The following is a 13,225-nucleotide window of genomic DNA, read 5'->3' as shown; positions in this document are numbered from 1 at the left end:
ATAGCATACGACTTATAGAGCCCAGAAAGAGCTCAATGAAAGATACATCTCTGATGAGGTGTTCATGTAGGCAATATATTGATGGAACTATTAACTTCAATGTCATAACGTGCCACAAGGGCAAAGGCATGGGCAACCTCCCTTGTGCCCCTCTGTTGAGCACAGTCTTCCCCCAAAGAAAGTTTATTAAGTGTGGTAGGAGATACCAAGTTGACATATGGCTTCAGGCACCACAATATCACATTGTAGTCCTGAATAATGCAGTAAAAATCTATGATTGCCAAGAGGGAGCCACCCACAACAAAGCTAAACATAGTCTTCTCCAGTACCCATGTCAGCTCTCATTGCATCCTTTTGCAAGAAGCTGGGTAAACAGATGAGCCCTGTGAAATGCTGCAAGGGTGAACAAATCTGGGGGAATTTAGGACTGCACAGGGTAGGAATGAGAGAGAAAACTTCCAGAGTTTTAGCTGAGTCATGGAGATAGTCCTACTTGCTAATTAATCTCCAACTAGGAGATCCAAGTTGCCTCAGCTCTCCGTAAGGTTCTGTGTCCTAATCTTAGTCTTATAAGTGGAAATTGGAAGGTCTACAACTGTTGGATAGGCTGCCAATGCCAAGCATTGGTGCTGTTCCAGTGGAAGGTGTCAGCAGATTTGTCATTGACCTGCGAACAATCGTACTCTGCCTTAAAGCCGTCAGGCTAAATGAAAGATGCAATTGCACTCCTTTTTGGAGAAAAATAGAAAAATACCTAGAAAAATAGACAACAGTGCCAAAGACACTAGAATTTATTCCTGAACTGATAGGACAGGTGGAGCTACCAGTATCTGTGTCAGCTGGAAGCAGAAAACCTCAGAAGACCAGAGCAGTCATGTGATTACAGTCCTGGAAGAAAGACACTAAAAAAGAGATTCCATTTTGAGACAGTATCAGTGGGATACCAAACATGGAAAATCCAGAAATCTACATCTTCTTGTTCATTTTTGTTGTGTTCAATGAAGCAAGACTTTGTGCATACCCTTAGTAAATAAGCAAACTTGCACCAAGAAACACTGGATTAGTATAAACAACTTCTTACAGGCACAGAAATAATCTGTCAAAACTCTGAATTTTCAGACCAAGAGGCAAGGGCGTTCTGAACAAAAGCCACACAGCTGCCATCTTAACACAAGTAAGCAAGCTGCTTTTTCTGAGGGAAGTGCTAGCAGTGTTTCCCAACAGTAGATACAACCTGCCCTTGCAGACCTTCACTGGTGGACAGAGAAGGAGCTCTAAAGGGCAGAATGCAGAGTTTCAAAAGAGTGTTTCAAAAGCTGAGTGTTGCTGGCTAAAGTTCAACATAAGGAAGTGCTAGCAGAAGCCTTCTGATCCAAACATGGAAACCGCTATCTTTTTGTCTGTTTTTTCTCATTTTGGTATTTGGATCACTTCTATTCCTAGTGTTTAAATCTATTTCCACCAGGGATCCAAAGTCTATAGGATAGGAGTGTATACATTTTTAATATTAGCACAATGCCTAGAACAATTTAACCCTTCCATAGTTGGAAGGGTTATTTATTTATTTATTAAATATATTAAATTTATTTATTAAATAATAAAGCTACAGCAAAAATATTAAAGAGGAACAAGAAAAGAATCATGATTTGATCAACAGGCATTCCTTTTTGAAATGTGGACATGCTAGCCCAGAAATTTACTTTTAGGAGAGGATATTGCAAAGCCAAATTGACCTGGTCAGTGTGGTGAAGTCATTTCCATTAGGAAATGGCAAAGGTCGACTCTGGGGTGCTACCTTCACCACAGTGAAGGATATGGGCTGTATTAGCTTGAAATAGGTACAGCATGTTCGTATATATAATACGGAGTTCTGTAAGCTACAGAGAAAGCATGTGGGAGGTGCATACCGGAGAGAACAGGAGAGAAACTGAGATCGTAGCCCATCTTTGCTAACTGCTTTTAAATATTCTCCCTTCAAACCTCGAAGCTGTCTGTTCAGGCGTCACCATAGTGATGCTGCTCTCGCGGACACCTGAATCCTTTCGCAAGTCACACAGCCAGCTGACAAACAGTTGCTCCTGGAAGGATCATTCCTTAACAGGGCCAAGAAGGGGCTTTTTCTGATGAACCAGCCTTCATATAAATGCCTCCACTGACCCACCTGTGCATAACACCCATTTTCATTGGCAGGACACTGCAACACAAGCAGCGCCTAGAAGGGCAGCAGTACACCAACCTGGGAGCAAAGCTACCAAGCCTGCAGGGAGAAGCGCATTTGGTGACTGAAACTGCATTCTTGGTAACTGTTTCCCGTTTATAAACACAGCTGAACAAGACAGGATGATCATGTTTTCCTGGAAATCATGAGTCTACATGTCTGGTGTTTCTCTACATTTTCAAAACCCAGCATTTTATCTTGATTTTAGAAACTCTTTTAGATTAAAGAAATGAAGATGAAAGTCCCTGGATGACCAGCTGGGCCATCTCTCTGTCTTACTTCCATCAAGAGCTCAGAGGTTCATAGGCATAGCCAAGCAAGGAGGCTAAGACAGCCGCCCCACAACCCTGGCCACCTCTTACCAAGCAGTGTGTCTCCATACAGAGCAAGAGCTGTGGGGCTGTGTGGTTTCTGTTCTCCTGCGCGGAGTGGGTTGCCACCACCTCTTCCCTTCACAAAGCTCCTGGACAGCCCTAGACACCTTTAGACCAGGGATCCTCAACATGTAGCGGCAAGGAAGAAAAAAGAGAGCAACGGTGGTGTCCACTGCCAGGTCTCACCTCCTCTGATGGCTCCTTGGCGTCTGCTGGGACTGATGCTCTACTGCCCCATGACTGATTCTCTCTGGTTTCCCTTAGCAGAGCCACTGCAACAAGCTTAAGTGAGGAAAGGTAGAAATCCTTTTAAAGATCATTCTTTGCAGGGAAAATCATTTCTCTCTACGGCACATGCATTCCCTTTACACACCCCACTTTTATCTACAATGTAGAAAGCATTCATAGTTCCTTTCTAGCATTTGCTACAGAGACATTACAGACACAGAGATCCCACAGACACAGATGAGATACAAGGTGGATGGTGACACCATCTGCAGCACCTATGAAGGAGGTGGGTGGATGAGCAGAACAGCCTCCTCACCATTCATGGTAAATCCATCATAGCTCTAGGCATTTCTCCTGCAGCATTTAAGATACAGTCTTCCTTCTGGCTAGCCTTCTCTGAGGCAAAGTTAGTTGCTCTTAGTAGTGTTGAAGTGCTGTTGAAAACAGGCTGTTTTTAATATCACTTTGAAAATAACTCACACAAAAGGCATAAGGAGCAAAGGGAAATTAGGCTAGCTTATCTTTAAGGTATTGGAGAAGCCCATGAAAAGATCAAAGTTTGATTCATGTCTGTGCTAATGACCTTAGGTAAATCATTTAGGAACTGACTTGGAAAAGAGATCAGCTTGCTTAATAAGATTTTCAGAATCAGTGCTTCAGCAAGAACCAGTGGATGCAGGCCATTGTTGAAAGTGTGGTCTTTAATGCCTAAGGGGAAGCTGAGCCCTTCTCAAAGTCTAGTGCCGACTGTGAGTGCTGAGCAAATGGAAATCTGGACCTAAACTCTTTGAAGAACCTTATTTCATCTTTCTGTGCCTCTTTTTCCCCAAGTGTAAAACAGGGAAAATAAACATTACACCAATGTTGTAATGATAAATATATGAATATTTGTGGAGATACAGTGGTGGCAGACACTACAGAAGTAAACAGAATGTATACAGCATGAAAAAAAAAATCTCAAGACCTGGTTTTATCCAGACAGCAGATTAATGATGACAGCAATGGAAGTAGGACTGATTGAATTATTAACTAGAAAAAAGCCATAAATGCCACCCTTTTGTCTGATAATTATTTGCAATAGAATATTTTCATTATTTTATCTACCCTTAATATGCTTGAATAATATTTGGAAAAATACACCACTAATTTTGACACAGAAATTACTGTTGAATACAGATATTTCATTAGTCCTCCTAATATTACCCAGAAAAAAATCTTTTCTTGAACTAGTTGATAAACTACATATGATCAACAAACTAGATTGTTTATAGATCACTGAGGTATGATGAAGTTTGTTTTGCATTGACATATCACCTATTTCTCAATGGAAAAGTCTGCCAAGACAGACAGCAGTTCAGACTACACGCATATATTTGTACAATTGCAGAGAAAGACCTTTAGCTTTGCATCTGACACATTACTGATTTATGAGAGAACAATGCTGGAGTAAATATGAATAAAATACTATCCTTTCACACAGTTTGGTACAGAAACATTGCAATTGCACTAGGATAAGCAATTGCTTTGGAATAAGCATGTTCATTCATCATTCAGTGTTAAATTTTAATTGTTGTTTATTTCAATATCTTAGTGTTAAGTGTTTCTAAATTATAAATAACCCTGCAGTACAGTCATAATATATGCTGTGTTAAGGAAAAGGTAAGTACAGAAATAAACTATTCAAGTGATCTATTTAAATATTACCATACTTGATATATCTGAGGAGCTGGAGGTCAAGGCAGGCACTTTGTCATATTTGAAGAGACATTGACAAGGAGTTTACAGACAAATCATGCATCTATATTGCATAAGTAGACTTTGTGTGTGTGAATTTAGTCACGAAATTGTTCACAATATGATCTTAACGCTAAAGTTTGATATTTCTCCTTTTAAAGTCATTACCAAAATGTTTTGACTTTAGTAGGAGTAAAATTGTACCCCAAGTACATACATCACTGTTCTGTTCTCCCCTTGAGCCAAGCACTGAACCATGAGTAACATTAAAATGAGCAAGTCCATCCATAGGCATTTTAATGCCCTAAGCAAGATTCCCCCTTCTCATGTCTCTTCTTTTTCACTTTCATCTTTTTCTTGACATAATTTGCTTTCAGGAGAAACTTTTGTGCCTGAAGGAAGGATGGTTTTGTGATTAAGACGTATGATGGAGATCCAGGTTCAATTTCCAGCCTTATCACATAATAACCAAACTTGGTTGGGTCACTTAGCAAAGCGTCTTGCACTACTGCAGTGCTAGTAACTGAAATGGACCACACGCCATTCTCTGCCACTGAGGCCAACCAGCAAAATAATGGACAAAACACCGTGGCCACATCCAAACTGTTTATTGGGAATGGTTTCCAACCTTTGCTTGTCCATGAGCCATGCCTAGGCACTGTCTAGTTGTCCTGGCTCAAAACCATGCCAGGGTTACAATCAGATTAACAGTTAGATGGGATGAACCATAGCATGGCCTTGTTTACTTTTCAGATATAGACATAGCCTTCTGTTCCCACCTGGTAACACAGGATTTCACCTTTGTCCCCGATGTCTGTGGTCTTTGAGCATGGACGTCATCATGGATGGTCAGTTAGTAATTGGTTATGGAACACATAAAGCAAGGAGCTCTATGAGAATGCAAGACAAATGTATTTCTTATGATCTATGCTGTTCAACAACCCTTTAGCACTGCTCTCAAATGTTTTATTGATACAAATGTTCTAACAATTCACATCTCATTTTGCTTTTTTAATGCTTTTCATCTCTTTAGAGATCCAGTGGAAAGTCTTGTTGGCTTGTTCTTCACTGGCTTGTGGGACAGCACTTTAAATCTGGCAATGGATCAGAAGGACTGAAGAGCACTTTTGCTCCCACCATCAATGTTTCTTAGAGCTGCTAAAACAGGACCAATGAAGATGTTCACCAGACTCCAAGTCCTTGCCCTAGCTTTGTTTTCCAAAGGGGTCTTCCTTTCCCTAAGTGACCACAGCTTTGTAAGAAAGGAGATTAAAATAGAAGGAGACCTGGTCTTAGGTGGTTTATTCCCAATCAATGAAAAAGGCACTGGGATCGAAGAATGTGGGAGAATCAATGAAGACCGAGGCATCCAGCGCTTGGAGGCTATGTTGTTTGCCATTGATGAAATTAACAGAGACAACTACTTGCTGCCAGGAATTAAGCTTGGAGTTCACATTTTGGACACATGTTCCAGGGATACATATGCTTTAGAACAGTCTCTGGAGTTTGTCAGGGCATCTTTGACTAAAGTGGATGAAACAGAGTATATGTGCCCTGATGGCTCATATGCCATTCAAGAGAATTTACCATTACTCATTGCAGGCGTCATAGGTGGTTCCTATAGCAGCGTTTCCATACAGGTAAGTCATTTCAGTAGTTGCTTCATCAGGTGAGAATTATTCATCCATAATTTCTGTGAGAGAAATACTGGTTATACAGGATGGACAAAAAGCAAGTCTCAGTTCAATCAGTTTATCCTAAGGGTTAATCGAGCATATGACTTTTTACTGATTTTTAGATTATTTTAATTAATTCTTAAAAACAGCAGGTATATTTTAGACCTGTGCCAGCTGGCCAGTTCCTCTAGTTACGGCAGATCCTGGGAGTATTTGAAGTTCCTAAAAATCTTAGTATTTATTTTGAACATTGGGTTTCATTGGACATTTGAAAATTTCATGAGGCTTTTACAAATCTAAATTCAGACCTCTGCTTTCACATGAATCATATAATTATACCACCTACATTTCTGAATAAATGAATGCCTGTCATGCCATGTTTTCATGCCCTTTGTCATGTAAACAATAGTTTTAAAATAAAAGAAGATATCCTGATCCTACTTCCAGACTGAAATAAAGTAAAAATGGCATGCTAACCTAAAACTTATATTACACCTGACCCAAACACAAATCTGAAGCATTTAGCTGCTACTTAAAGCCCGCTGAATCCAGTGAAAATTATTCTGCTGACTTCTGTGAGCAAGATCTCTGGTATTACATGCAGGAGGTACAGTCTCTGAATGGATTCTAAACTTGCTTTATTTTCTTGCTCTCAGTATCTCTTCCTCCCTCCCTGTGACACATTCTAGTTGCAGCTTTGGGTTTTACAATATTGGTCTAAAAAAAGATCTCAGTAAGGTGCTGGAGAGTGTTTAATGGCCTGTGATGGTGCAAGGGTGCAGCTGGGCTAAATGTTCAATATATCCTTCAAACTATGCTTCTTTTGCATGCTTGTTCTTGGTTTTGTGGGGCTAAACATACTGTTGATTCCTTTTAGTCTTAGTTTCCCATGTTCATAAATTCACAATAAAACTTTGATTTTTTTTCCCATTAAATGAACACAAAGAACATATATGCACTCTTTTTTCTGCAGAAATTCTGAATTTCTCCTCTCCACTCTGGGTATTTCTATGCCAGTGTATATTCTAAAGTACCTAGCTGCTGCCCAGTATGGCCAAATGGTTTTGACCTACAATGTTTGACCTGCAGTGGGCCAGCCAGCACATGCAGGGTACTCCAGGACATATTCTTTACTGGTTCTGTGGCTCTGATTACTCAGAGCACAAAGATCAAGTAAGTAAGTTTCAAGGCTGGAAAAGAGACATCTGAAGCAGAGAAATGATAACTACAAAATCTTGAGTAACATGAAGAGAGTATTAGGGAAATCATTATTCATTGTCTCTTCCAAGCTAACAATGAGAACATCAAATGGAAGCAGCAAATGACAGGCTTAAATCAAAGAAATGAAGGTGGTTATCCACACTTTGTTGTTAAACTGTGGGATCACTTGTGGCAGGATGTTATGGACATTAAAAATTTTATGGGTTCGAGAAGAGACTAGAAAAAAACAGAAATTTCTGTAGAGAGGCCACCTCTGGCTCAGGAGTTCCTAGAGCTGCAGATAACTCAAGGTTGGGACTCTTTTTTTAAGGAAGAAATATTGCATACTTGCACTATCCCAAGGGTGGAGAGGTGGCAGTGGCTTTGTTAGATGTTTGGTCCTTTGTGGTCAGTCTGTTTCTCAGTCGACTCAAAATGCTAGTGTGTGCAAAGGACATAAACTAGCCTGAAAGGAACGTCCGTGAAATAATTAGCACTGAAGACCTATCCCTTCCTTCGCAGAATCCCTGAGGTAGTCCACACCATGCTCCTAAATTGTCCTGGGGCGTCTTACACAACATCTGTCAATCTACCACTTTGATCCCAGCCTCTGGTGCTCACCGAGGAAAGATTTAATCCACATCTGAGTTGGGAGATTGGATGCAGTACAATGATAATATATATCAGTGTCTCAAATTCCAAAAGCTTTGGTTTGCAGCAGCTATCAGTTGGAAATTGGAAGTCCTGGCAAGAAGGCTTTTGTTCTTATTCAGGATATATGACAAGTGCCAATATAGCTATATACATGTTTGTATATCAGCTGATTTTCACAATTTATTAGGGATGTCGAAACAAGAGTAATTATTACTCGATATAACTACTCCATGGTGGACAATAGTTGCTCAAACATCAGGTCTTTCTTATACAGTTCCTCAGAACAATAGAGAAATAAGTTCATAAATTACTCCGTGTGCCAAATGTATTTCCATCTAAAAAAGAACTATTCAGCTGGAGCTTTTCCCTTGACATAGATTGGGCTAGCCCTTAACCAGTCTCTCTGTTCTAGCTTTCCTCTAGATTTCAAACTATCTAGAAGAGATTTAGTAAAGCCATTCATTCTTTATATTCATCTCATTAAGATAGCCAGACATAATCTGTGGTTCAAGAAAAAATCCCTGTGAAGAATAATACAAACTGCAGAATCACACATGAGGAGCTAAGGACTTCAAAGGACTAAAGCCACAAATTTTGGTGTAGCAGCAAAAGATAGACAATCAAAAGTCAGAAATAGTCACCTGTATGCAGACACTCCTGTAACAGTTGGAATTGCACCACCGCTGAACATCAAAGCACTTTAATAAGTGTGCATGCAAAGCCGAGCACTCCCTCTTCTCCGTGTTTTCAAACAGCACTGGGGGTGCTGGGCACGCTCAGATGTAGCCCTCACAAGTACTTCTCCTCTGCCTGAGAGCTGTAAACATCATAAAGTCCACAGCACAGTTTCTCAGCCTTAAAATAAACCATGCTGAGCTCTTCAGACAAGAAATTATTTCTGCTTTTTTTTCCTCCTGTGAATTTGCTGTTGTATTTCAATATCTCCTCTTCCCCTCCTTTCACCCTCCCTCTCCAGATTTCCGTCTGGACAGCTGTCTGCCAAATTACTTCATGATGCTCCTGCTGTCAGATTTCTGCTTCTTTCATTATCCTTCCACCAAGGCAAAAAGAATTTGCTGGTAAATCAGCAACGAACACCTTCCCCACTGAGTCAGTATGCGCAATAGGCAATTTTTGCAGAGAGTAAAAACTACAAGAGAATGTAGAATGCTTAATTATTTTCTGGTCAGACTAGGCTATTATTGTTAATGAAGATCTGGATAATTAGCTTTAGATGCTGTGCTTAAATCAGCAGTGGGTCCAGTCTGCACAGCACTTGATCCCTCAAAACCTAAGCCAGGCTTCTCAGTCAATGGAAGGACTCATGTTAAAAAGTGTTTTTCATGGTATAAAGTTCTGACCTGAGCTGAATCTGGGATCAGAAGGTGAATTTTCGAAAGTTCAGAGAACTTTATTTCATGATCCTGTCTTTTATTTGAGCCACATTATTCAGCATCACCTAGTTTGCAACACAAATTTCAAACATATTTTCCTTGGAGACATTCATAGACATTGTAGAAAGGATAAGAAAAAAAGGATTGCTCATTTGCACATAGGAACACCTGCATAGTTAATCCAAGTGCCATGTGTAAAATAGTCAAGTCAGCTCTGTCAGGAGTATGCATGGTCACGGGTATGTCAGGGGTATGGCCATTCAAGTAAGTGCTGATTTTTTTCACCCATAATCCTGTCCATCTCTGAAAACTGGACCCATTCTTGCAGTCAGTCTCTCTTTCTTAGAAAAAATTTAGACATTCTCTGAGGTTGACTGGGCTTTGCGTTTCCATATCCACTATATTGATGGTGGTGCCGGGCTTGAGCCGTATGCAAAGTTTCCTCTATCCTGCAGATCCACAGATCACAGTCATGAGGGTTATTCCCAATTTAGGCTGAGCTTCATCTGGAAAAAATGTCAGAATACAAATCACTGCCCATCTCTCTTCTGTTGCATTCCTTGCTCGGTCTGAAACAAACTGTAGCAACAACCACAGGAGAACGTTTAGAGGTGTAAGGGTGCTGTTATCAGAACAGCTAAGGTCTCTCTCCTGTGTGAATGACCATCTGGCATGAAGTTCAGAAAATGTGCTCATTTACTAAAAACGTGTTTCTGGCTGTCAGTTCTCTTCAGACACACAAATCTGCCAAGGGTTCATGGAGCTTGAAAGCTAATTGCCAACATTTCCTTCCTCCAAAAATAAACCATATTCCAAACAGAGGGCATTAACAAGACTTCCAAAACCAATCAAAATAGTGCAAAATCCTTCAAAGAACTATGTGCAAAAAAGTCCCATAGCATGTGGCATTCCCTTCCCCAGTGCACACCCCCAGCAGGGTTATGGGCAGGAGACACATACAGGATGATGAGGTGCAGGGTAGCCAGGTGACCACAGAGCATGTGTGCCCTTTGCGCCGGGCTTGTAGAGGAGCTTTTGCATTCAACTGTGCAACAACAACCTCAGGTGATTTTGTGCTTGTAGAACTAAACCAGCTCTTTATTAGAAGATCTATTTTGCAAGATGGGCCACCTGCCGCTAGCATTTAAGCTATACATATACATACTGACTTCCCCGGTGTCTCCTTCAAACTCACCTTCTTTCATCTCTGTTCTTTATTTCTTTGCTCTGTCCCTCCAGCCAGGTCCTTTCTGTTTGTTCCTCTGCTTGTTTCTATTCCACTTTCAAAACCTAAACATCCATTAGGCTGAGATTTTCAAAGTGCCCCAGCAGCACCAGGTATTTGCTTCCTAGGGATTTCAAAGAAATGTAGGTACCTCCTTCTGGCTGACTTCTCTGAAAATCCCAAGTAGCTTTCTGATTCCTTTGCAATGCTTTTGTTTGTTTGTTTGTTTTTCCTATGTGAGCATTTGTTCTATTGCCAAAGTGAAATGGTATGGTTATACAGGGCTGAGTAAGTAACTCACAAGGTTACAGGCAAGAATGAAGGAGCCCTACTGCATTACAGATGAGAAAGAGTGTAACTGCAAGAGAAAGTTGCCCAGCATATGGACTAGTCAGGGACATCTTGCCATAACCCACGCTCATTCTGCCCCTTCTGCCTGGGAATTAGGCAGCAGTTAATGCATCTTAAATAACCATGTTTAACACTGATGGGTCTTTTAACTCCAGTAGCAGAGTCTTATCCTTTTAGCACCAGCAACCCCAGTATTAGCCCCTTTCTCAATGCATATGTCATCATGTGCAAGTGTGACATGAGTTATTTATAATCAGATTTAACGGTTCTCAGAGAAGTGTCACAGTCCTCCTATGCAGAGCAAGGTCATCTCTAGAGATCTCTTTTCAGTGTACTGGTTTAGCTTATTTCCCCTCAACAGTTAATACTGTATGGATGCAGAGTACATATATGAGAACTCACTGTGCTTTTCCCATCAGAAAAAAAAAAATCAGTACTTCTCTTACAGTACAACATTTCTCTGCACGTCCTTCTTGGTTTACTTTTGATTACACACAACATACATATAAAAAGAAGTTCCAGGGTCCTCCACAGAAATCCCAGATGTTATTCTGACAGTATTCCCAATTTATGACACTCATTTACTAGATGAAATTATTTCACCGTTCAAACACTGCTTCTCTAGATGTGACAGCTATTGAGTCCACTGTGAATATTTAGCTACATTTTTCCAACTTCATTGCCAAAATTTTCAGCAGAAGGGGAAGGCTGAAAACACTGCTGTATTGCCACCTCAAAAAAAAAAAAAAAAAAAAAAAACCTAGACATTTTTATTTGTTTGCTCATGTATCATTTTTTCCTGCGTTACGTCCTTCTGGAAGGAATGTTGTTAGAGAACCACACTCACAAATACTATTAAACAGATCTCTCAATCCTAAAGAGAGAGAAAGCTGGTGACAACCACTGCTTTAGTCCTGCAAAGAGTCAGAACATTAGAGATGACTGCAAGCTACTCTGGGACTGCTAAATGGCTTCACATCTTTTGGCTTAGTTCCTTGATACTGACCTTTAATGACTAAAAGGCCTGGAATATCACCACTGCTGATGCATTCTTGGGGACAGAACTTGAAGTCCAGTTGAATCCCTATTGGTCTCTTCTGTCACAGGTGGTAAGATAGCCTCTCTCATGTAGGGACTGTCTTCCGTAGTGTTTATCCCAGACAGTAATAACACCTTCACTTCTATAGTGAGGAACTGAGACAGGAAGATCCAGATTGTTAGAGATATTTCACATTCCTAGTTTTCCACTGAAAACAAGTCAGATTTGGAGTGAAGTATTGGATCTGAGTTTAGCACCTGCATGCACACCACTGAGACCTCCTTCTCCTCCCAGACTCTTCCAAGCCATGTAGGTGCCTAGTGTCAATTAGAATTGGCCAAGCTGAACTACAGGAGTGTGGATTCAAGTCCATGCAGGATGAGTCCCTGGGCTGTTATACCAAAGGCGCTCATCACCTCTTCCATCCCCATCTAGCACTGAAAGTCTGAGCATCAAGAGGTAACTCCAATGCTATTTAGCTGTGGAGATCCCCCACCATGGGTACAGTGTACTCCTTGTCACAGTGTATTGGGATATTGGACTTGTTTCTACTATGTGAACTGTCCACACCTGTCACAAGAGGGAGATAAGACTATGATAGATTTTAGCAAGGGCTGCAAAGTTTTGATGGGGATGGGCCATATTGTCCTCAAGTGAGAGCCACCCCTTCTAGCCTACTGAGCCCAAGTGGACAGAAAGGTTAAAGTGAAGCCCATCTCTTCAGTATCATTCATATTTAGTGCCAGCAGTGCAGTCTGGCAGCAGTGAGGGCTCACAGCATGCTGGGCTGTATCTACAGAAGGATAGCCAGTAGACAGAAGTCATTATTTCCCTTTACTCTACTCTTGTTAGACCACATCTGGAATACTATGTCAACTTTTGGTTCCCCCAGTAAAAGAAAAGTATTGATAAATACTACAGTGATCAGTAGGAGAGGGCGCTGAAGCACATACTCTACAAGGGAAGAGTGAGGGAACTGGGTTTGTTTAGACTGGAGAAGAGATGGTTTTGGGGAACCTAATAGCAGCTTTTCAGAAAGCTCAAGAAGGTTTGGTCCTCAGAGAGATTAGATTAGCCAATGTTTGAAGGTTTTCCAGTGCCCCACAGAGAATGAATTGAAACTTTCAGCCCA

The 13,225-nt window shown here is 40.8% G+C and overlaps 1 protein-coding gene across 1 annotated transcript in view; it reads left to right on the top strand.

Annotated features, from left to right (window-relative positions):
• The window catches only part of GRM3 (glutamate metabotropic receptor 3), a 106,181-nt gene that overhangs the window by 54,024 nt on the left and 38,932 nt on the right, over positions 1–13,225 (top strand). The window contains exon 2 of the mRNA XM_026119369.2: positions 5,588–6,194. Within this exon, the coding sequence (XP_025975154.1) occupies positions 5,697–6,194 (498 nt within the window). The 5' untranslated portion in view covers positions 5,588–5,696. The remainder of the gene's footprint in view (positions 1–5,587; positions 6,195–13,225) is intronic.

This window comes from Dromaius novaehollandiae, chromosome 1 (genome assembly GCF_036370855.1).
Source record: "Dromaius novaehollandiae isolate bDroNov1 chromosome 1, bDroNov1.hap1, whole genome shotgun sequence".
NCBI lineage: Eukaryota > Metazoa > Chordata > Aves > Casuariiformes > Dromaiidae > Dromaius > Dromaius novaehollandiae.
This window is presented reverse-complemented; position numbering and strand designations above follow the sequence as displayed.